Consider the following 22,220-nt stretch of genomic DNA (forward strand, 5'->3'; position numbering starts at 1 on the left):
TGTTTATAAGTGCAACAAAAGATAATCACCACGAAACAGACTCTTGCCTATAGGATTTAAAATTTATCCACAAACAAGAATTACCAGAAATAAAACAAGATAATTCATATAAAGTACCTATTGAATTCAAGTATATTGGATTAAATTTCAGAGTTTGCATATTTATCAGTTTTTCCTAAACTGATATAATTGTTGATGACAGAACCATGCCCCATGAAGATTCTGCAGATTAGTTTTTGTAACCAGTATAGTCATCTGCAGACTCAAACCTTAAATCTTAACACACAAACAGCTTCATTGGAGTTTGTTACAATTCCTGTTTAGAAAGAGCTCTCAAAATTACTGAGTTATTCCTGGTTTAGAACACTTGCCTAAAAATTGTTATTCATATTGCAGTCATTTGCATTTCTGTAATAAAAAGCAGAACTCAGCCCACCGGCACACTAATCCTTGGCCACTGCAATATGAAGCCATTCTACTAAAAGCACGTCTATGCAGTTATGCTTTTGAAGAAGATCTATGAGCATTAACTCATACTTTGTAAAAACTAAATTACATTTGTGTAATATGTCAAATTCATGGAATGCACTAAAAACTTCAAGGTAACCATTCAACTCAAAGTGCATTTCTAGGACTGATCTAGATTATCTTAACTAATTAAACAGTGGCAGGATCTTAATTCTGGGGGTGGCAGCTGATGTTATTGGAGAAAATCAGCCCAGTTTGCTTCATTTCTAACTTGTATTACACACCAAATGCAGAGTAGCTTTATTATGGATTTTTAAGAAAAGCATTATATATATTTTTTTCATCGATGTCCAGAAACATGAGAGAGAAGAATAGGCTAAAACCTGCAAATGATTCCTTTAAAATCATAGACTGTTCAACACAATTAGATTAAATTCGTAATGCTTCTGAAAAAGCAGATGAAGCACTTACTCAAAACATGCAGCTGAATGTATAATTAATCAGTGATTTTGCAAACAAGTGTTTTATTCTTTCTATATGTTGTTGACAAGATATTCAAATCAAGGCTATTTTTGCTGAAATGTGTAGTAACAACAACTGATGCTTGCAGATGAGAGATGTAATTGGAGCAGCTACAGCAGGACAGAACTACTACCGTTCCTGTATGGACAACACTGTCTCCTATATGAACACTTATTCTATTCCAAAACTGGTCCAAAATCGTGTTCGAACCTGGTACGAATACACATGGGACTCTCAGGGAATGCTGGGTAAGGCTTTCCAATTCCAGTTACGTAGCAACTCCAATTGAGAGTGGTTCCATAGTTACAGATACAAGGTGAAATTCACATTTCTCCTTTTCTGAATTGCATGCAAGAAGTGAGAGGAGGCTTTTCAATTTACTTTAGAATAGAAAAAAAACTACAAAGCAATATGACACACACTACTTCACAAATTCTATTCATTTATGTAATGTTCTGGTTATAACTTCACACAAGATATGTAACTTAAAAGACAGTATCTTAGTAAAAGCATATTAGCAGCTTCCTCATTTGAACTCACGAGTGCTGGAATAGCTCCATTAAGCTATTTTTCTACTACAATGCTCATTTTTATGGACATTCTTCCTTTATATTTTCTAACTAACTGAGTTTACTCTTTTTTTTTTTTTTTTCTTTTACAGATGAATCAGAATTACTGGAGCAGATGCCAGCCAAAATGCAACTAGCCATTGCAATTGATGTGAACTTTGCCATCGTCAATAAAGTTGACTTATTCAAAGCAAGTAGTTTTACAGGAGAATGTAGAAATGTGTGGTACTCCTGACACAGAATCCTTGGTTTTTTGCATCTTGCAGCACTTAAGAACATGTTTGTTAATATGGAAGACAAAATAGGTCTAAGAAATATCTCAGTTAACGGAGACATGCCAGGACAAAGCCAAGTGCCTGCCTTTGAATATTTTGTGGCAAAGCAGAGATTTTAAAAAAAAAATAATCAAATGACATTAAAGCACAGTCCTGTTATATCAACATACTAAAGCTGATGTTATGGTCAGGCTGTAAGTGATTTTGGAGAATAACTAATTTCAAGAGTCAGACACAAAAGAATGTAATTTTTAACACAGTCCACCTTGCTGTATATTGCCTAGGTCTGCCTGAGAGATCCCAAATGTTATATGCTCTAGCAACATAACTTTCATGTACTGAATGCTACTTTTTTAGTAACTTTTGTGCAAAGGAGCTTTCTCTTTATTATAATGGTAGTTTTCCAGAGATACAATTTAAATGTGGTACCTTTAAGGCTGGATTTCTGACATGAAATATGAGGAGACATTGCATTTTTAGAAGTAGACTTGACATACAGTTACCTTAACGCTAATTTGTTTGTTAGGATAATTGCAAGAAATCACATCATATTTCTGTATAAACATTACATAGCTGCATGGTTTCTGGCACACTTGCTGAAGACATGGAATTCATAGGTTCATACCAACATTTGACAGGATCTTGATCTGCTTTTTTAACCTGGATCAGTAAAAAAATTTAGCATAGAAGACCCATAAAGCTCTGAACATGTCACTAACTGAGCTGAGCTTTCACAGCAAATTTAGATGTACAGAAGCTTACTTCGTAAAAAAAGAAGAGAACTTTATAAGTATCTAAAATAACAATTCTTTCAGTCTTCTCTCTGTTCTAAAAAGCTGAACCTTATATTTTCAGTTTGCACTCCACTTATGAATTCCTGGATGATTCATGTATTGCTGGGTTTTGCTCCCCAGTGTAAGCACTAGAAGTCACTTGTGCTACTGAATTAATAGAGCAATCAATTCTATTTTCACAGGGATGTGATACACAGATGATATATGACATGCTGTTAAGGTTGAAATCCATTGTGTATTTACCTGGTGACTTTGTCTGCAAAAAGGTGAGCATTGTTGTCTCTTTCAAATAATAATTATAGTATGTCTTTTAGAAAACAAGTCCAGATAACAGTCAACAGTGTCCTTAAGAAAAAACTAATCCTGAGTGAATTAGCATAAAAGTAGGTACTCTGTGTAATAATACAAATGTGCTCTCAAATTTCAACCTAGAACAAGACAATATGGATTTTATTACTTACATTATCAAACGTAAAATTACAGCAATATGGGAAAGTATTTAATGGAAATATCGCTTATCTAATGATACAACATGAAGTTTTAGTATTTAAAATGGAGCAAGCTTAATTGTTTTTATACACACATACATACAAACATAGCCTACAGGTCTCAGTTTATGATGCTTTGCATGTACTTCATTTGTGTGTTCAGCAACTCTTAAGTGGAACTACCCAAGGACGTAGAAAATACACTGCTTCTTACAGCAGGGTATGATCTTGCTCTGCCTTCACTCACAGCTCTGAGCCATCTCCAGAATTCCAGCTGAATGCCGTCACACCGTCCCTTAGCAGAGACATCTGTCTTCTCTTAGCATTTTGGCTGAAACATACATGGCCTTATAGTAACACAGGTAGATAGCTCAGCTTCTGATCAAGCGAGCCCAAGTCTCTGTTCAGAAGACATGTAAACATACTCATATGCAGCGCAGGATGTAATTGAAGCATGGAGGGGGATGATCAGTACTGTTACTGTTCTGGCAAGTGACCCACAGTTCATACCACACTCGGAATTGAGCATTAGAACCCCTTAACTTGTCATTAGTGGCCCTCGTCCCGCATATTCCTTAAGGTCCTGTTCCCTCCAAGAGTTAGGCATGTGATCCTCTTCCTGAATGCTGAGGTAGTCCTACTGATTCCAGTGTAAGAAGTCAAACATTTGTGAATGACTGAAGGATCAGGTATGTCCCTTGAAAGACCAGTCACAGAATTACTGTTGGCTAGGAAGGGTGGAAGAGTAGTTTGGTGTACTTGCTTGTACAATGCACAGCACAAAAGCATCTTAGACTGTGGCTGGGACTCTTACTACAACAGGAGATAATAAACAACAGTTACAAGGTTTTGATACTTCAGTCAGATGCAAACAGTTCCTAACTAGGATGGATTACGAGAAGTTGAAGTATCAATTTATTCCAGCTTGATTCAGAGCTAAAAGACCTTTCACTTGTACAGTTCTGCTATGTGACCAACAACCATAGTATATGCTATTAATGCTGTAACACATAGTAAAGAACAAAACTCTGTTCAAACTCCCTCCTCCTTGGATGTATGTTGGCCTCATCATACTGTACGGAGGAGGCTCTGCATGCAGGCTTGGAGGAGCAAGTGCAGGGATAGGAAGTGCAAGCCCTACATTTTCAGTTCCAGCTTTGTTGTTGCCTTTTCAATTTTAAAATTAAATTGCTGCTTGAAAAAATAGTTATTTGCCTGCCTTACTGAGATGTTGTGAGGGCTTTTATGATCATGTTTGTAAAGTCCATTATATTACTCCAGTTTGCCTGCTTTATTGTATATACTGATGTCACACCCTTGAATCCTAGTAGATCATGTGCAGGACAATAAATAAACCAATAATCTCTTAACCATCCAGTAATAACATAGAATTTGACAAAGTTTTGAATGATCATTTAGTTTTATTTTCCTTTTATATTAGGTAAGTGATAATTAGACATAATAGTGTAAAAAGTGAAGCTTTTTAGACCATGAAGCATAGGATTTTTCGTACTTCTCTATTATTAAATATACTACTGCAGTACTTTAGTTTCCCCCAGTTGGTGGAAATGATTGCTACAATCCTGATTACTATCTAATCTTCTTTTTCCAAGATGGCCTAGATGATCTTACTGCTGTTCAAATACTGTCCCACATCACAATCAGAACTGCCAAAGTCAGCCCTTGTGCTTGTGCTTAGTGCAAGGACAAGTAGCACAAATATTCATTTCTCCATAATACCAGTAAACCTGTTTATGAGAGGGTGGAAGAAGAGCCTGTCAGATTATTCTAACAAAAATAACACTGCCCTGCTGAAACATGGTATCTTTATGTGTTTGTGTGCCCAGGGAGAGATTGGCAGAGAGATGTATATCATCAAACAGGGTGAAGTTCAAGTCCTTGGAGGCCCTGATGGTAAAAAAGTCCTGGTTACACTAAGAGCGGGAGCTGTATTTGGGGAGATCAGGTAGGTCCACTGCTATTTTTAACACTCTCTTTAGAACTGGTCAAATAATTAATGGTTGTTTAACTTTTCTATGGTAAGCATGACAGCTGCCATGGGGAGGCTAGAAAGTGGGTAGGATCAACCAAGAGAACACTGAGCAAGAAGATGCAGGTAAGCGAAAGAAAATCTAAGGGGAAGCATCAGAGACTAATCTGGCAAGGTCTGAGACTGGTGTTTTAGGCAATGTACACAAGGATATACAGACAAATATCTCCTTCAGCATTTAAAAGATTTATCGCATCTTCATGTTCTGACATCTGCAATACAGCAAGACCAAATGCATTTTATTGCCTGGATAGTAAGACTAGGTGCTTTTACATAGCAGATGGTAAAAATGATTAATTCCCAACAAAAGAGATTAAAAAAATCTAAAATTGCAAATAAAACCGGTTCATTTATGAGCTGAAGTAGGAATTAAGTTGCCAAAAATCAGCTACCTACATTTCGAAAACATATTTTTTTAAGAGCATAGAAAACAAGAAAAAGTCTGACAGACCAGATTTTTGGGGTCTGAGTGTATCTGGAGGAGAAAATTTTTCTCTGGTGACTACAAATGTTTTCTATTTTCTCCACGTGGCTGCTATGCAAAATCCATTAACTCTTATGTGCCATGTTCCCTAATTAGCCAACCAAGTGCTACATTTTAGGCACTACAACCCCTGCTGAGGTTGGCCGGAGGAAAAGTAATAAAATACATGTGCTGCTGCATGTGATAAACTGGATCCTTGATTTCTTCCAGCTGCCTTCCTCTTATTGTTAATCCTCTTGCTGGTAGCTTTAATCTGCCTTTTGAAAAGCAGTTATCAGCTCCGTGCCAGGTTTACATTTATCTTCTGCTTGTGTCTCCCTTTATAGTAGGGGAAACATTCACGTTTATCCAGTGCTGTGCGTACAGAACTTGCTCAGCCCTCAAGTGGAAAACACCTGAAATATCCCATAGATACACACCTTTTTCACTGAGTGGGAAAGTGAAATCGTATCAGCTCTTTGAGGGAAGGTTATTTGAAAGGTATTTCTCTGTGTGACAATGTAATACCTGAGCAAAGCCCCAAAACAAAACGCTGTATTGTATTGCAAGTTATGTGTAAAGGCTGAGAATGTGCTGGTCTTCAGTAAGAACAGATAAAATAAAAAGCTACAGCAGCCCAGATAGGTAACACACACATACTTTTCAATTATTTATTAGTCTTGTATTTGGAACAAGAACTTTATTTTTTAAACTGAGAAATGATAATAATTGTTTTTAAAACATGGAAGGGATTTTCAGACTTTTGATCTAGCAGGTGAGCACTTGTTTCCACATGAGAACTACACAATAGCCTTTAAAGATCCATTTCCCAGTACGTTACTTTTTATATAATTGCAAATATGGCCAGTAAATCCCTCAGCAATGCTACAATCCTACACTTCTAGTCTTGTTTTATTCATCATCGACCTACTGTGGCAGCATACCCGTTCAGGCACATGTAATTTGCATATAAATGTCAGGCAGTTGATAAACTCAAGGAGAAAAGACACAGCAGCTGGCAGACATCTCAAAATTGAAGAAAAGCAAAGACATGAAGCCCTAAGTGTTACTGGTAGAGATTTATCCTCTTCCTTGTGGCAAAGTGTTAGAAAATAATGAGTTTGTATAGCATCTTTCTATATAAGTTTTGTCAAGGTCTTCTGAATACTGTATAGCAGAAGCAAATGAAAAAAAATATTCTTTAATGGATGAAATATTGCTTCATTTATCACATCCAAGTTTTCCCCTCAGTATTCATAGCATGGTTATCATCTGATATCAGACTGATTTCCTTCTGATTTCTCATTCAAGATTTGTTTAGAGAAATATGTCAGCTTCATTCTGAGTGGTTTAACTACATGATCGATAAGACACTTGTTATTTAATCTCACTTTGTTCAAAATGCATGTAAATGATGCTTAAGAAGTCTCTCAGAGCAAACGAGTTGAAGAAAACAAAGAAATGTTTATTTCAGAAGATTTCCCTGAATTATACTAGAAGGCCAATGCAAGACTAATGTTCAAACAAGTCCTTTGCCAATTTCATCCTTTAAAATTATTACAGAAACACATTAAGTAATAGGAGTTGCCTTCCAATTAACATCTTACCCTCATTTCCTACTTTCCTGTATAGATAATATCAGTTTGGGGAAGCAAAATAATCTCAGAATCAGAGGCAAACAGATTGCTGCCTTAATGAGAGCCTGTCTGCACAGACAATTGAGAGAAATTCAGCTATAACACAACACTTCATTAGCCCAGAGAAATTTATACTTTAAGCCAGATGTCCTCATTCATCCATTTACCGATATTTCACTAGAACTATTTCCTATTGGAAAATGGTAATTCTGGAAAAATGAAAATATTTCTCCATTCTATGTAAATGTTTAATGGGAAGATCGCTAAATGTTTGGTCTCAGCTTTAGCCTTTCAGCTGTTTTGTAACTTTAACTTTAATTAAAAAAAAAAAATCAAACCTACAGGGAGTATTTAGATTTGTGAAAGATTACGTTTTCCACTTTGGCCCAGGATTTCCCATGAAGTGGCAGCTGCTGCCCTTTGGTGTTTGACATCGTGCTCAGAAGCAAGATCCAGACCTATTTCCCTTTCCTGACTTACCACTTCTCTCCATACGCACATAGGTGCTGAGCTGAGATGCCACAACAGCTGATACACATCATTCCCTTGATCGGTTTGCTAATTTCAATGAATAGCAGTTTCCCATAGAGACAGCTACTGAAAAAAAACCAAAAAACACCACCAAACAACCAGATGAACAGTCTTCACTTTATACCTCAAAATTAAATTTGCTAGCATAATTATTCAAAAGGCATCATCTCATATTACAGCATTTCAGGCTAACAACCGGAGTTAAAAATGCAAGGTAAAAAAAGCAAATTTCTCTGTTAATACAGATATTACATTATCAAGAACCATTGCAAGGCAAATTTACATAATTTTTAAAAATTTGATCATGTAACTCTTAGCACACTAGCCAAAATAGATTCAGTGATGAAATCCATAACGCTGTCCTTAGTCAAAGATGATTCTGTTCAAGCAAGGAGTGCCTTAAGAGTAAAATTCACCTCACATCATCACCATAATGAAAAAGCTGATCTCTTTAGTCCTAGTCTGCCTCGATAAAATGAGCTTTATGTCAGGAAAGCCTGAAAATGATTGTGCAATGACTTGTTGAGAAGTGATTCATCAGAACTCAAAAGCTGTTTGCCATTTTCTTTAGCTGCTTTTCTTATTGTGCAAACAGTTTTATTCTATCTGAGGAATTGTACAGAATTTTTTAAAAAGACGACAGCATACTGCATTTTCAGCTTGAGTTCATATATTGATTGCTGTCTTGGGTTGCAGAAAAAGACTCTGTGTGTGTGTTTGTAAATAGCCTTGTACACACAGTTGCAGAGGCCTCATGGTATCCTTTATTAAACAAATATAATACATTACCTGTATGAGCTAATATTTATAAATGTTGTGTAAATGTATTTAACATTAAAACAAATATTTATATATCATTGATTAATATTTTAGATAAGTATTAATTAATGTTTTATGGGGTCCAGACTATCATTTATTAATAAATTGTAAATTTAGAGATTAATAAGTATTCTCTAAAAATATTAACTCACTGGGAAATCTTTACGGGACAAATTTTAGAGTAGATCTCCTTGAATACAGTGATAAAGCAATTTTAGTACTAAGAGCAAAATGCAACCTCTCTTGCTTATCACCACAGCTGAGAAGTAAAGTCTCATTTCATTTGCTTAATGCAAGACAAAGAATTCAATTTTTTATTTCTACATCTAATTTTTATGTGGATGTTTTTTCTATGGCCAACTGCCACCTGCTAAACTGGTCTAATGCTTTACTTTCAAAACAAAACACCCTTCTGTTTCTGGCAGACACATTTGTTACTGTCAGCCTGAAAGGCCTTCCTAATCCATATCATTCAACTTGCCAACATTCAAACGTGAGATGTGGTATGTGAGAAAACTGAAAGCCAGAGTCCCACAAAAGTTATTCACTCAGGAAATCAAAAATACTTGGAGAATCACTAATTCATTGTAAATAACTCTTTCAGTAACAATAGACTTGTGCTGCTCTATTTCGGATGAAATAGTTTTCAACAATAAAATTGAGGAAATGTCAAGTTCACATGAGGACTAAAACAAATGCAGTCCTTGCAGTGGGTGTCCCTTGAGAGCAACGTCTCCATCTAGCAAGACTTCTCACAGTCCTTAGCATCTACATATGCCTGACTGCTAGTGACAATTTGCCTTCCAGAGGCAAGCTATTTCTAATCCCAGCTGTAAAGGGCCTTTACAGAACATCAGGCAGAATAGTTGGGTATGTAAGTGAGCTTTACAACGACTTTAATGGAGAACCACCAGCAAAGTGATTCCTCACTAGGGCAAGTAATAATGTGACCGACGATGTTTCTTTTCATTCCAGCCTATTAGCTGCCGGTGGAGGAAATCGAAGGACTGCTGACGTGGTGGCTCATGGTTTTGCCAACCTTTTCATTCTGGACAAGAAAACACTCAATGAAATCCTGGTGCACTATCCTGACTCAGAAAAACTGCTCATGAAGAAAGCGAAGTATGTCCTACAACAGCTTTTTAATTACATTATTTAGCCGCAGAATGGACAGTTGTATCTTCTAGACAGATTTACATTCCTTTCTTGGAAGAGTAACTGATGTAAACACATTTGTATTTAGAGGTCAGATTTGCCTGGTAGTATCTAGTGAAAGTCATGGTTCTGGCAGGTGTTCCAAGGGTGGTGGAAATGTAGTAAATAGAATGAAGTCCTGAATGCAGTTGTTTTCTTCGTTGTACTTAAGGTAACAAAACTAACAGGAAATACAGATGCATATCAGGACTCCTGACATAGTCAAGAAAGAAACTGCAGGACAGATGTCAGTTAAGGAGTAGGTCTTCAAAGATGCAACTGAACACTCGCAATTATTTCTACAGAGATATTCTTCAATGCACCCACAGACTTGTACGCATTTCCAAAACCTTCAGCAGTAGTTAGGAATATAAAGTAAGGCCCAACAAGATGGACATACAAAGACTAGAGAGGTGTGCATTTTGTTCAAAAGGGTTCTGAAATGGGATTTCACACCCACACTGCTTTTCATCTTGCTTTGGCTGTAGCTTGCTAGGATCGCTATTTCCCCAGATTGAAAAGGGCAAAATATCGCCAGATTTGTCATAAAAACTATGACAAAATTAGTACCCTTCTACCTTGTAAAAGGTCCAAATACTTAAAACAGTTTGCCATTATTAGTGTACTTCAGCACTCTCATTGTTCTCAGCTGTTGCCTTGCAGTGCTGTCAAAGGTTGGAAGGTTGCTGCCAGACTTGAAGTTCCACCAGAGAAGACTAAACATAGCACCGCAGTGACATTTTGTTTAGTGGAAGTGCTAGCAGATGGTTGCATTCAGCATGTTTCAACAGCCCTGGTTGTCAAATGACAGTATCTTGAGATTATCACATCCCTGAGGAACAAGGAACCTAAACACAGAATGGGCTCACTGCCTGATTTTCAAAACCAGCAGCAACAAGTAAAAAGGTGGAACAATTCCACTGACCAATTTATCCTTCCTGACTTTTCTCCACCTTCTTTCTAAAGTTGTATCACCACCATTACTTGTTATTGCTGTCGCTCTGTCCCACACTGCCTTCTGCTTTCTTGCCCACCCTGATCGTATCCTCCCAAGCCATTAAATTCTGCTTGCTCCAGACAGTCTGTCTCAACTGCAAGAGTTTAATATCCACCCTTAATATCTGCAAACCCATTTGAGCTCAAAGCTGCCTAGATACCAGAGTAGATACAGGATATCCTGTTTAATTTTAAAGATATGCAGTACCTGCCCTGCACTGGCGGCCATGTATTCTGCGCATCTGTCTAGGCATCCACCAATTCTTTCAAAATTCCTGTGCTCTATGTATGGTCAGCTATGTCTCTAGAAAAACTAGGCACCAACAGGAGATTTGTAGTTATGTTCAGTTTTGGAATCAAATTATCAGTTGTTCTGCCCTGGAAGGTTTATGTTAAGGTTGTCTGTGGAATCGCATTGGCCTTCCCTTTAAAAAAGGGCTCCTTGAAATAAACTCAAAGGATTTATTCAAGCAAGAAATTTGTTCTGTTATCTCCTACATAATATTCACTGTATGGCCTGTACTTAATAAACCCATGCAAGCTGCTGAGGTGTACTTTTTAAGTTTATGACAATAAAACTTAAAAAAAAGTTAAATATTCACTTCTGAAATTCACAGTTACAAAGTACAGGGCACTGGAGAAAATTATAGTATTATGGGATTTACTGTACTTCAGACTGCAAAGCTAGTCCTTGATCATAAAAAGCCTTAAGTCAGAGCTTTTGCAAAGACAGAAAAGCTGCCTTGAAAACTGTGCAGTAACCTAACAGAAACGGAAAGCACAGCAGCACAATGCTTTTCTCTGGTTCCATCTATCTCGGAGCTGTCGTCTAATCTTTATCCTCATTGTTCATTCTCACTTCTTCTTGTTACGGCTGCAAATGAGTACAGCTATGGGAGGGTGTGAAAATGTAGTCTGCCGTGTGATTGGCAGTAATTTTTGTATCTTCAGGGTGTTGTCTTCTACTGAAGAAGACCAAAAGTAAGTACCACTGTCTAACCTGACCTATGAGAGATGAGCTGTGCTGGGAGTTAAGTTTGGTAATCTATTACTCCCACAAGCACCAGCTGGACTCCCAGCTGAGCACTAAACACCCTCTGGATTTGCATCCAGAAGGCCAGGTAAGAGACTGCCACCTCAGGTATCAGGCACCCATCCCCCTCCACGCTATTTCACACCTTAGCAAACTCTCATCTGCTTTGCAACACCTTAACTGGAGCCTGCACTTGTTTATTCCCCAGGACATAGGTAAACAACTCCCAATTTCAACAGTAGTCTCCAACTCCACCAGAGCCTAGGGCAAACCCCTCACCCTTTCCAGCTTTCTCTTGCCACAGTGCCTGGGACCAAAAAAATAAACTGGCTGGAAAAGTTGCCAGATCTTCATCTGTGAATGTGACATTTTAGCTTTGCAGGAGCTTTGCTTGGTTTCGCAGCACTGCTGTGCATTCTCATTCCTTCCTGTTCCCAGGGTGCTGCTGAAACAGAAGGGGAAACCTGCTCCAGGACCAGCAGTGCAACAACCACAGGGCTTGGCCGGTCTCTTTGGGCAGAAACCAGAAACTCCAAAATTGTTTAAAGCGATGCTGGGAGGAAAAGGAAAAGAAGGCCTTGCTAAGCTGCTGCAGCTGAAGAGACAAGAAGACATTCAGGTAATGCCACAGAAAATAAGAGTAGATTATTCCAGGTGCTGAAAGATACTGAGAGGGCTTGAGCAAACAGAGTAGATGAAAACGTAGCCTTACTGCAATGAACAGCAAAACCCCCCAGTTGCTGAGACATAATCACTGTACCTAATCTCTGTAAACACCAGTTCTAAAATTTGTCTCAAATCTTCCTGGACCTGGACTCTGCAGAGAAAACAGAAGCAAAGAAAAAGCAAGGAAAAAAGCAAGCAAACAAAGATCCTCAAAGGAAGTAAGGATAAAATGCACTTTACAAAGACCCTAAGGATATCTGATCTTCTAATTCTATGTAAACAACAGAAAATACAGAAATATTCTAACACACTAATCTGATCCAGCTGACTCAAGCACATGGTGAACTTCCCAATTCAAAGTCAGATCTCTGGCTGTCACAAATCCCGAAGACAAAACGTAAAGTGTAGCCCACAGAGCTAAAACTGATTCAATCTCTAATATACTGTACTTATGAAAAAATATTAATTTAGTTGAAGAAAAGTAATTCCCTCATTATACTCTGTTCTGAGAAATGTTAATGCTAGTAAGAACCTGCTCAGTTCTACATACCTATCCAAAGGCAGCAGAATCCTTTTCTGTCTTTATAGCTGAACTGGCTGCGTTGTTTATTTTTTTAAGTTAAACAAAGAACTGTGCTTACACAAATGACTACAGCACTATGATTGGAGTAGAAATGTTGCTCAATTTATTGTGTATTTGTGAACTTATTAGCATATAGGCTTGGGTAAGGAACTGGGCCGCTGGCAGGCAGTATGTCAAGATTTACATAACGCTATTTTTTTCTTTATAAGTACATAAAGGAAGGCAAGACCTAAGGAAGGGTTGTGTGCCCCAAAATGTGCCTGTTTCATCCTGCTGTATTAATAAGAAGCAGATACTATCAATATTCACAAGCTTTTCATAAGTTTTGTTAACGTGCTGATTCTGAAATTGCATTTTTCATTTAAAACTGATTTTCAGCATCTAAATACAAAGTTACGTGTATTGCCATTAATCTGTATGACATATATATATTACATATCATTAATCACAGTATCCACGCTATGCCTTTCCAGTATACATACAGAATCGGACTACCAATTTCTTCTGCAGCATTGGAAAACATTTAACTTCTTGTTTCTAGGAAACTCAAGCTAAAGCAAATAAGCCTGAACAAGAGGAGAAGAAACCTGTGGAGCCCGTGGCCTCATCTGCACCCCCTGCACAAAAGGAAGAGGCGAATGCAGAAGCTAAGCCTCAACCTGCAGCTATGCGCAGAGAAAACAGTAAGGAGTCTCTGATCATTAGTATGTCTCCATCCCCCAGAGCAGAAGAAGGAGAGATCCTTAAAGTTGAAGTTAAGGAGAAAAAAAAATAAATAGACAGTGCTTTGGGCTGTGGCCCCATCTATTGTCTTGCTGAATTCAGAGGGCAAGCGTGACTTCACTTTTGTGTACAGAAGAGGAAAAAAAAGTAGAGACTACCCACAAGAAAAACCCACCCCAGCTTGTCGTCTTCTCTCCCTCCTCTCCTGACACAACGGGGAAAATTATTTATATACTTACCTCTTACCCTTGAGCCTGAAGAGAGAATTGTTGGTGCAATAGGAACTAGAGCTGCAACTGCATTTCAGGACCACTCGCTTCTTGTCTGGTCAATGCTCTCCCTCGTGTCTTACTCTGTCTTGTTCCTGCTTCTCTTTTTTCCTCTGCTGTTTATCCTTGCTTTGTTACTGCTGTTCCTTTTGCTCAGCTTGCTCTTGCTATTAATATGTGTTCTTTTCTATCTTTTTTTCTGGTTTCCCATAGTTATTCTTTTTCTTCTTACTGCCTTATTGTTGCTGAGGGTACTTACGTTTCTCTCGATCCTTCTCTCTCCTCCCCTTATACTTTTAATCAGTGACGTGTTTTTGTGATCAGTGTGGCTCAGTGCAGAAAGCTGCGATACTGTGGCTGTGTGTTGGGATGTTTTAGCTTGGGACAGGGGGCTACAATAAAAACATTGTCAAAAAATAAAATCACAAAATCCACAAGGGGGAAGCAGATTGCAGAATTATTGTCAGTCCTCTGAAAGCATGAGCGTCTGCTCCAGCTGTCCTTCGCTCTGGTGAATAAACATGGCAAAGACTTAGATATCATCTTTAACTCTGGGCTGCTGATTTAAATGCTTGATCTTCTCAAGGGTTGGGCATTAATAATGCTGTCTGAAGAGCACGCACTTGACACTAGCTAACTTTTTGAAGAATTTTGGTATCTAAACTGGCCACTTCAAAAATAAGGGCTATTTTACAAAAAGCAGGAGTTACACTGGCTCTGTGGTACACAGATCCAACCAATGCTCCAGTTGTTCACCTCCATCACAGACCTCGACGGATGGTGCAAAGCAAACCCTGTGCCTTACTGGAGCTGAGCTACATACCACCTGTGAAGTAAATCCTTTATGAATGCCACAGGTGAGAGTGATACAGCTTCCTAATGAGGAGCTCCCACACCATCAGCCTTCAACATTGGCTCATCGCAGAAAGGCATGCAATGTTAAACAAAAGGCTGAAGCTGTGCTTGAAGATTAATTCTCAATTACCTTTCTCTCTTCTGTGGCTTTGCATCTCCTCTCTCTCCCTATCCACCTGCAGTCCCCAGTGGATGAACAGTTTTGGGAGCTAAAACGATTATGCAAAGGCCAAGCCAAGAAAGCGTAAGGGCAGGCTTCCTCAGCTGACCAGCCAACCAAGGAAGGCACCATGCCAAAACTAAACATTCACTTTATAGGCTATATACGATCCTGCAGGCTATGCATTCTTTAAAGACTTTGAACTTCTCTAATCATAGGCAAAACTGGCAGCCTAGGCAGAATCAGTGGGAACCTTGCCCAAGTAAAAGCTGGATGACTGAATTCCTTATGCTGTATATTCCACACATCCTCAGACATGACCAAAAGCCAAATCTCTTTTAAAAAGAAAGTTATGTCACATTAGCAGTGAGGTCAAGGTTCAAGTGCTACATGGGTAGGACCACCTTTACATGTATGTCACTTGGTAGGTAAAAAAAAAAAAAGTCACATCAGAGGTAGAAAATTATAAGATGCATCATAAAGAATTATTCATCTCAGGCACATCCAGGAATGCCTCAATGCAATCTCAAAACTAGAAATATTGCAGAACTGCTTAAAAAATGAGATCTTCTATGAATAATAATGATCTATGAATTCATTACAATATATGGTTTTCATCCTTTTTTTGAGTTGTCAAAACACTATGGAAGGGAGGAAAAAAGAACCACATAAACTCCCATATTTTAACATTTTTATATTACCGAGTAAAGCACGCTCTCATTGCAGAAGATCTGACCCCTCTTCTGCCTACACAAATGCTACGAGGTAACTGCAAACATTTTCATTGTTGGGATATTTAAGGTAATCCATCACACACTGACGTATATCACAAAGTAAGGGCTGAGACTGCAGCAGCAAGTGTTACACGGCAGCAACAGAGCATCCCATGAGTTGCTGCTTTGCTACAGCTCTTAACAGCTCAGGATTGCAGGAAAGCCTGCCAGTTCTGTCTTCAGTATTACTGAGTTCTGCACAGCTCTCAAGTTCCTTAGACCCAAATGAAAGACAAGTGTCAATGTTTGCAGAAGATCATGGCCTCACAGAAGCAACATCCATCAGGTTTACTCTGGCATTCTACTTTTCTCTTGTTGGAATATTTCCCCCTTCCTCAAATTCCTCCATTTTTAGAGGTGGGCAGGAAGGGTCCAGGAATCCAGGTTGCAACTATTTATAGGGTTTTCATCAGAAGGAATGACACAAGAAAGGTCAAGATCTAAGATGTATTAAATCCCTTCACGAACTAATTCTACTCTGTGGATTCTTGACTGGTGGAGAAGTGAATTACTCTAGTGCACTCAGATGATGCAACTTCCAGTCTCAAAGTTCACTCAGGTTCTGTATGGTATTACGCTCCACTGCAACACTGTCTCTAGTATATCTGAGTTTCTCAATAAAGCATTACAGACTTGACTACACTTAAATGTAAAGGAACAGAACAGTGGAGTAGGACAGTGTCTTTGAAAACTAAAAATAACCACATCTCAATGCCTCTTTACTTAAAATGTAGATGCTATTTAAAAAAAAAAGTTTTGGAAAATCTGATATGAGAGAACTCTAACACGGCAATGAACATGAAACCGTCACTGCTAAAACCACGCTATTTCAGAATATCTTCTTGCTAAAAGCCAGTATGAGATGCCTTATGAAATATACACTGCACATTCATAACCACCGAGTGAAAAAGCATTTTTACTCTCACGTGATAACCTTGTTATAAATCTGAGCTGCTCAGCCTGTGGAATACTAATCATAGGAACTGCAAAAGCAGCATTTATCATTACATAGAAAATGCTGAATACAAAAGCACAATGGAAGAACAGTATACTGAAATTATATTTTTAATGCACAGGCGTTGTATATCACTCCATCAGAACTGGAATACAGGGGAAAGTAAAAAAATTCTGGTTACAAGTTATTTCTTTGCTGTACATACGTATATTTCACGGCCATTAAATAGCAAAAAGCATGACTACGAAGACTGCTATACATCATTTTTATCACAAGGTGGCGCAAGTGACCTACAAACACATTCACTTTTCAAAACTGACAATGCTTTGTCACCCTCAAGCTAATAAGGCATTTTTTACACGTAAAAGTAAACAAAAGAATGGCGAAACACAGTAACTCCCCTCCCCCTTGACTCACAATCTGCTGCATTCCTTGACTCTGAATATTGCTTCAGCTTAACTTGAAAGTTTCCAAATTTTTCAACAGGCGTTAGCTCTACACCTCTAAGAGAAGTTATACCTGGAAAATGGATCTTGCTGCTGTCATGTGTGAAACACTTGTCTTTTACATAAAATAGAGCACATTGAGAAGCAGGTTCCGTTGATATATTATTTAATTCCCTAATCTTGAGGAACATGGGGGTACTTTACCAATATCTGATAATGAATTCTTTACTGTAGAAACTCAGAATTAATGTATACAATACAGACAGAACAAAGAATTTTCTATGCAGCAGGTATTTACTACAGTAACACCTATTGGCACAGTTAAATGCATTTAAATGCACTTCCACAGCAACTTAGAACAGAATTGGTAACAGAACTCAGATGCAGCATTATATTTTTTGGCAGAGAGCTCAGAGGAACTTCAGTAGTATCCAGTACTCCTATCAGTAGTACTCATCCACTCCAATGAATCTAGACAAAGCATTACTACTGCATCTCTGTACATGGAGCATGTAGCTCTGAAACAGTTTCCTGTTCCAAGATCATACAGTATCAATTTGCAGCAGTGCAATTACGTTCATTATAACTACTTCCATGTTCTGCAGTTTTTGTGTTGCATATCTGGCATGACACTTCATCATCATTCATGTATAAAGTAGCAACACATACGCACTACACTGATAGAAAGATGACTGTAGATTTTCATATAACCCCATGAATTAGATTTTCAAAAAGAAGGAGTTTGGCTTAATATGAAACAAAATGTCTTCCTTAGTATTCCACTGCTGAAACTACTTAGGACACCCTTCCACTAAGGAAAATGGAGTGCAGAGTAACATACTCATTTATGACTGATAACTAGTCAATTGTCTAAAAAACATTTGGTGTGTTTTAGAGTATGTGTAAGACAATTTCAATATGCGTATCCTTCATGCATCAATGTTAATGTGAATTCAGATTTCTGACAGGATTACACATGCATGGAGAACACCCCCCACCACACACAGAGCAGTTTCAGCAACTAAACAGAAGTCACATACCCCGTCACATGCACTATGACCTGGTGCAATCCTGAGTGCCCAACTATGCTAAATTTAACGTCAGTCCGTTCTGTTCTTACATGTTACCGCTAGACCACGCACAATCAGATTAGTCAGATGTCTAACTCTAACTTCAAATATGAAACTACAAAAACAGTGCTCTAGATGGGCATTTTGGAAGTAATAAATGAGACCTTTACATCCACTTACATTACACACACTAGCAGGTTCAGAAGAGGTCCTCAGCAAGCAGTATGCAACTGGGAGACAAGAAAGCTTCACCTGTCCCCTAAGCAAACACAATATGATTTACACTTCATGTAAATGATGAAGGAAAAACTCAAGCCACGAAAATAAACCAGAAATTTTCTGCCCTAGAGAAACACAGTATGATTATAGGATTAGAGTTTAGAGATTTTCTAACGTCTTCTGACTGGGAAGGAAGAAGGAAGATTTTTTTTTTTTGTAGGCACTTTTCATTAGCGGGCTCATGAAAAAGAAGCATGATTCAAAAATACGACAAAACCAGTATAGTAGCACTTCCAAGAACTGCATTTGCTTCAAAATATGCAGTTATAAATCAAATAAAACTTCTGAACTAAAAAGTGAATTCCCATGTCACAAAAAGCACTTTAAAAATCAACAGTCATGACTCTCTTGGGGAGAATGCAAAACCAAAACAAACCCCCCAACAAAATAAAATCTGGAGTTCCCATTTTCCAGCTCAGTACACACCGAAACACATCTTACCTTACAGCCTTTATAGTAGTAGCCTCAAAGGCCAATACTATTCTTCTGAGATGTTAGAAGCTTACCTTAACTCACCCCACTTATGCCTGTACTACCATAAGAGAAGGCATACTATAAAGGAATATATACTTTAGTGACTTGTTTGGCTCACGTTCACACTGCCATAAATCCCTGGCATTGGCCAAAGGCACTGAAGTGGCAAACATGAAGTAGGCATGCAAGGAGGGCCTTTATGCTCTCTTCTGGCACTTTGTATAATTACCAAAGTCCCATGACAAAATTGTAATGGTGGCTTAATAAGACACAGAAGCCTGAAATATTCCAGATTTTTTGAAGCACATACAAACTTTTGTCTGCTTGTTGGGGATATACCTTCTTTTTCATTTCAGACTGGTTTTATGATCACCAAGAAACTGCAGTCCTGGGTGCCAATCCCCACAAAAGTAACTGAACACTCCCACTGACTATATTTATCAAACACGCAGCTCTTCCACTTCCAGCCATTCTCCCCCTTCTCTATACATATTCAACCTTTTTTCTACTCTTATTTTTCAAAATAAAATGCACCCATGTAAGCCCTATCTCTCATATCAACATCAAATATTAACACAATTACAGTTTTGATCCTTAAAAGGCACACTTGGCAAAGTGATTCGCAGGCAAAAGCTAACAGATTACCATACAGAGGTGTGTGTATACATGTATACAGAAGTATCTCAAGAACCAAGGTCTGCAGATACAGGAATTAAAGCAAGCACAAAGTCTCAGCTCCCCTGCTCAGCCATTCACTTTGCAGCAGGATTCTTAGGAGGTTGCAGTTTGTAGGTGCTGAAGTAGTTCACCACTTGCTGAGGGACTTCTGCCAGGACACACTGCGCCAGAGCTTCTTTTGGAGACTTACAAAAAAAGAACACCGAATTTCAGTTTCCACCAGCTGTTAATGGAGATCCTAAGATGGGTAAGCAGCATGTCCTCTATTAAGCCAATTTGAAGTCTGATATTTTACAGAGAACTGTACACGGTGCCCTTATGGGACAGATGGAAGCTTCCCTGACATCTTGGCCTTCTGGCTCCCATTACCATGAACCAGCTGGCTGCCCTGTCCCACTGAAGTAATTGAAGCGGGGTGTGCAAAGGGCTGCCATATCTGAAGATACCTTTTTGTCGTATGAAATACACACACATGCACACAGACTGTAGGCATCAAACTTCCACTACCTGCTTAAGGTATCTGCTTCAGGGGCTTCTCTAATCATCTGCAAACTTTTGCAACAACTCAAACCACAGTGACCATATTGCTACACAGCAGCTCTTACAGGCATACTGTTCTTACTGTAAGATTAAGTATCCATGGGGAAAAACAGCATCCCTTTTTCTAGGAAATGAAAACTTCTGAATATATAATTTTATACTGAATATTGACCCTAGTTTATCTACATTCAAGTGCATTATTCAGTACACACATTCTATATTGATTTTGTTCCCTTTCTCCTTTCAATTTGCTTGAGTTGCTCTGAGATTAAACAAAGAACTTGTATCAAAAGTAAAAAATAAAAATACAAAGACAAAATAAGAAGGTATTAGGAGGATTATTAACAGGGTTAGTATTAGGAAACAACACAAAATTACAACATATTAGGATGGAAATAAAAATATTGATCTCATCTTCCCCATCCTGAGGACATTTTGTTGTTTGGTTTTTTTTTAAATCAACTTTTTCAAGTGATGAGACATTTAAAAGACAGACTATATTAGCCTGTGCATATTTTATTGCATTGTACAGCAAAAAAAGCTCAGGACTCCATTCTTTCACTGCCTATTTTTTTGGTATATTTGCTTTAATGAAAATAAAAACTATCACCACTACTGTGATGACACTCAAGTCCTACTGTTTACAACCTCAGTGATTTAGCTTTGAATATTAAGACTGCACATAAAATGTGAGACTAAACCACATTTACAAATGGGCATCCACAATAAAAAACACTTTACTATAAGAACAAAACCACACTAAGTTCTTCCTCCCAAACGAAAAACACACCCATTTGTTTAACCAAGTCTGAGGAAGGTTTACAAAGGTCATTCCCCTGCATGGAACTGTCAGAAATGCAGCGCTGAAACCAGAAATTCAGGTTTTTTTAAACATGCATCAGCTCACCTAATGGAAATTCCACAGAATTTTGAAGTCTTCTGTCCTTTTTTTTTTTTCTTTCCATTCAATAAAGACTTATCTCAGACCAGAGTTAATTTCAGAGACATTGAAAAAGCTTAGGACTATAAGTGGGATATCCTAGCAAACTCAGCATAGCTCCACAACATTTATTAAGTGTACCATTAAGATTACTTACATTTTGGAACTTTCTGAATGGCACAAACTGGACAATGTCTCTGACAGCTGGTTCTCCTGATGAGGACCTAAGAACTCCATTGTCACCATCAAGAAACTCCATAGCATCAAAGTCTGCTCCTCCAACACCAACAATGATAATGGACATTGGCAATTTTGAAGCATTAACTATGGCAGTTCGAGTTTGATCAAGGTCTGTTATCACACCATCCGTTATGATCAGAAGTATAAAGTATTGCTGTCAAATCAATAAACACTGTGTTATGACAAAGAAATAGAAAATATGTGGGCATGTACACTTATAAAAATGCACATACAGATTACATACTCTTGTCACTGTGAGCATGTATCAATGCACTCACTGAATTTTACAATCAAAGTTGTGGTCAGGCTTCACCTGTACAGTCTGAAGAAATTTATAAGGACAACATAATCAATCTTTTAAAAGTAGTCATCTTTAAATAGCCACCTCCAAAGCATCATGCTTCTCCTCCTCTCCAAAATCCCCAGACAAGCCAACAGTTAAACCTATCTTCTAAGTATTTGTCTTCGGATAGACGGCAGCTTACTGAGGGTTTGGACAGATAATACCTGTAAAGCTTGTATTTGTTTCCTTTCTGGTCTATGAATACCTTTATGAAATGCTACCTTTCGCTTAATTCAGTTAAGAAGAGATGAGCAAAAGAGTACCACCAAGGGTAATGGAACAGGCCTTCATTTTTCCAGTGTACCCCTAAAATCCTATATATAGGTTAAACCACACCTTTTTGTACTGTAAAAAAGCATGCCTGTTTTCAAATTCCTTTAATCGTGT

At 38.1% G+C, this 22,220-nt stretch overlaps 2 protein-coding genes across 4 annotated transcripts in view; one reads left to right on the forward strand and one right to left on the reverse strand.

Annotated features, from left to right (window-relative positions):
• CNGB3 (cyclic nucleotide gated channel subunit beta 3) overlaps nucleotides 1-15,567 on the forward strand; it is a 67,513-nt gene extending 51,946 nt beyond the window's left edge. Inside the window, exons 12-18 of the mRNA XM_037381192.1 lie at nucleotides 1,079-1,238; nucleotides 1,652-1,749; nucleotides 2,811-2,894; nucleotides 4,964-5,082; nucleotides 9,592-9,738; nucleotides 12,278-12,458; nucleotides 13,630-15,567. Coding sequence (XP_037237089.1) covers nucleotides 1,079-1,238; nucleotides 1,652-1,749; nucleotides 2,811-2,894; nucleotides 4,964-5,082; nucleotides 9,592-9,738; nucleotides 12,278-12,458; nucleotides 13,630-13,863 — 1,023 coding nt within the window. The 3' untranslated portion in view covers nucleotides 13,864-15,567. The remainder of the gene's footprint in view (nucleotides 1-1,078; nucleotides 1,239-1,651; nucleotides 1,750-2,810; nucleotides 2,895-4,963; nucleotides 5,083-9,591; nucleotides 9,739-12,277; nucleotides 12,459-13,629) is intronic.
• Nucleotides 15,568-16,917: 1,350 nt separating this feature from the next.
• The window catches only part of CPNE3 (copine 3), a 34,310-nt gene continuing 29,007 nt past the window's right edge, over nucleotides 16,918-22,220 (reverse strand). For all 3 annotated transcript variants that reach the window (XM_037381195.1, XM_037381193.1, XM_037381194.1), the window contains 2 exons: nucleotides 21,408-21,644; nucleotides 16,918-19,955 (listed from right to left, as the gene is read on the reverse strand). In XM_037381195.1, coding sequence (XP_037237092.1) covers nucleotides 19,845-19,955; nucleotides 21,408-21,644 — 348 coding nt within the window. In that variant the 3' untranslated portion in view covers nucleotides 16,918-19,844. The remainder of the gene's footprint in view (nucleotides 19,956-21,407; nucleotides 21,645-22,220) is intronic.

The sequence above is a fragment of the Falco rusticolus genome, chromosome 3 (assembly GCF_015220075.1).
Source record: "Falco rusticolus isolate bFalRus1 chromosome 3, bFalRus1.pri, whole genome shotgun sequence".
Lineage (NCBI taxonomy): Eukaryota > Metazoa > Chordata > Aves > Falconiformes > Falconidae > Falco > Falco rusticolus.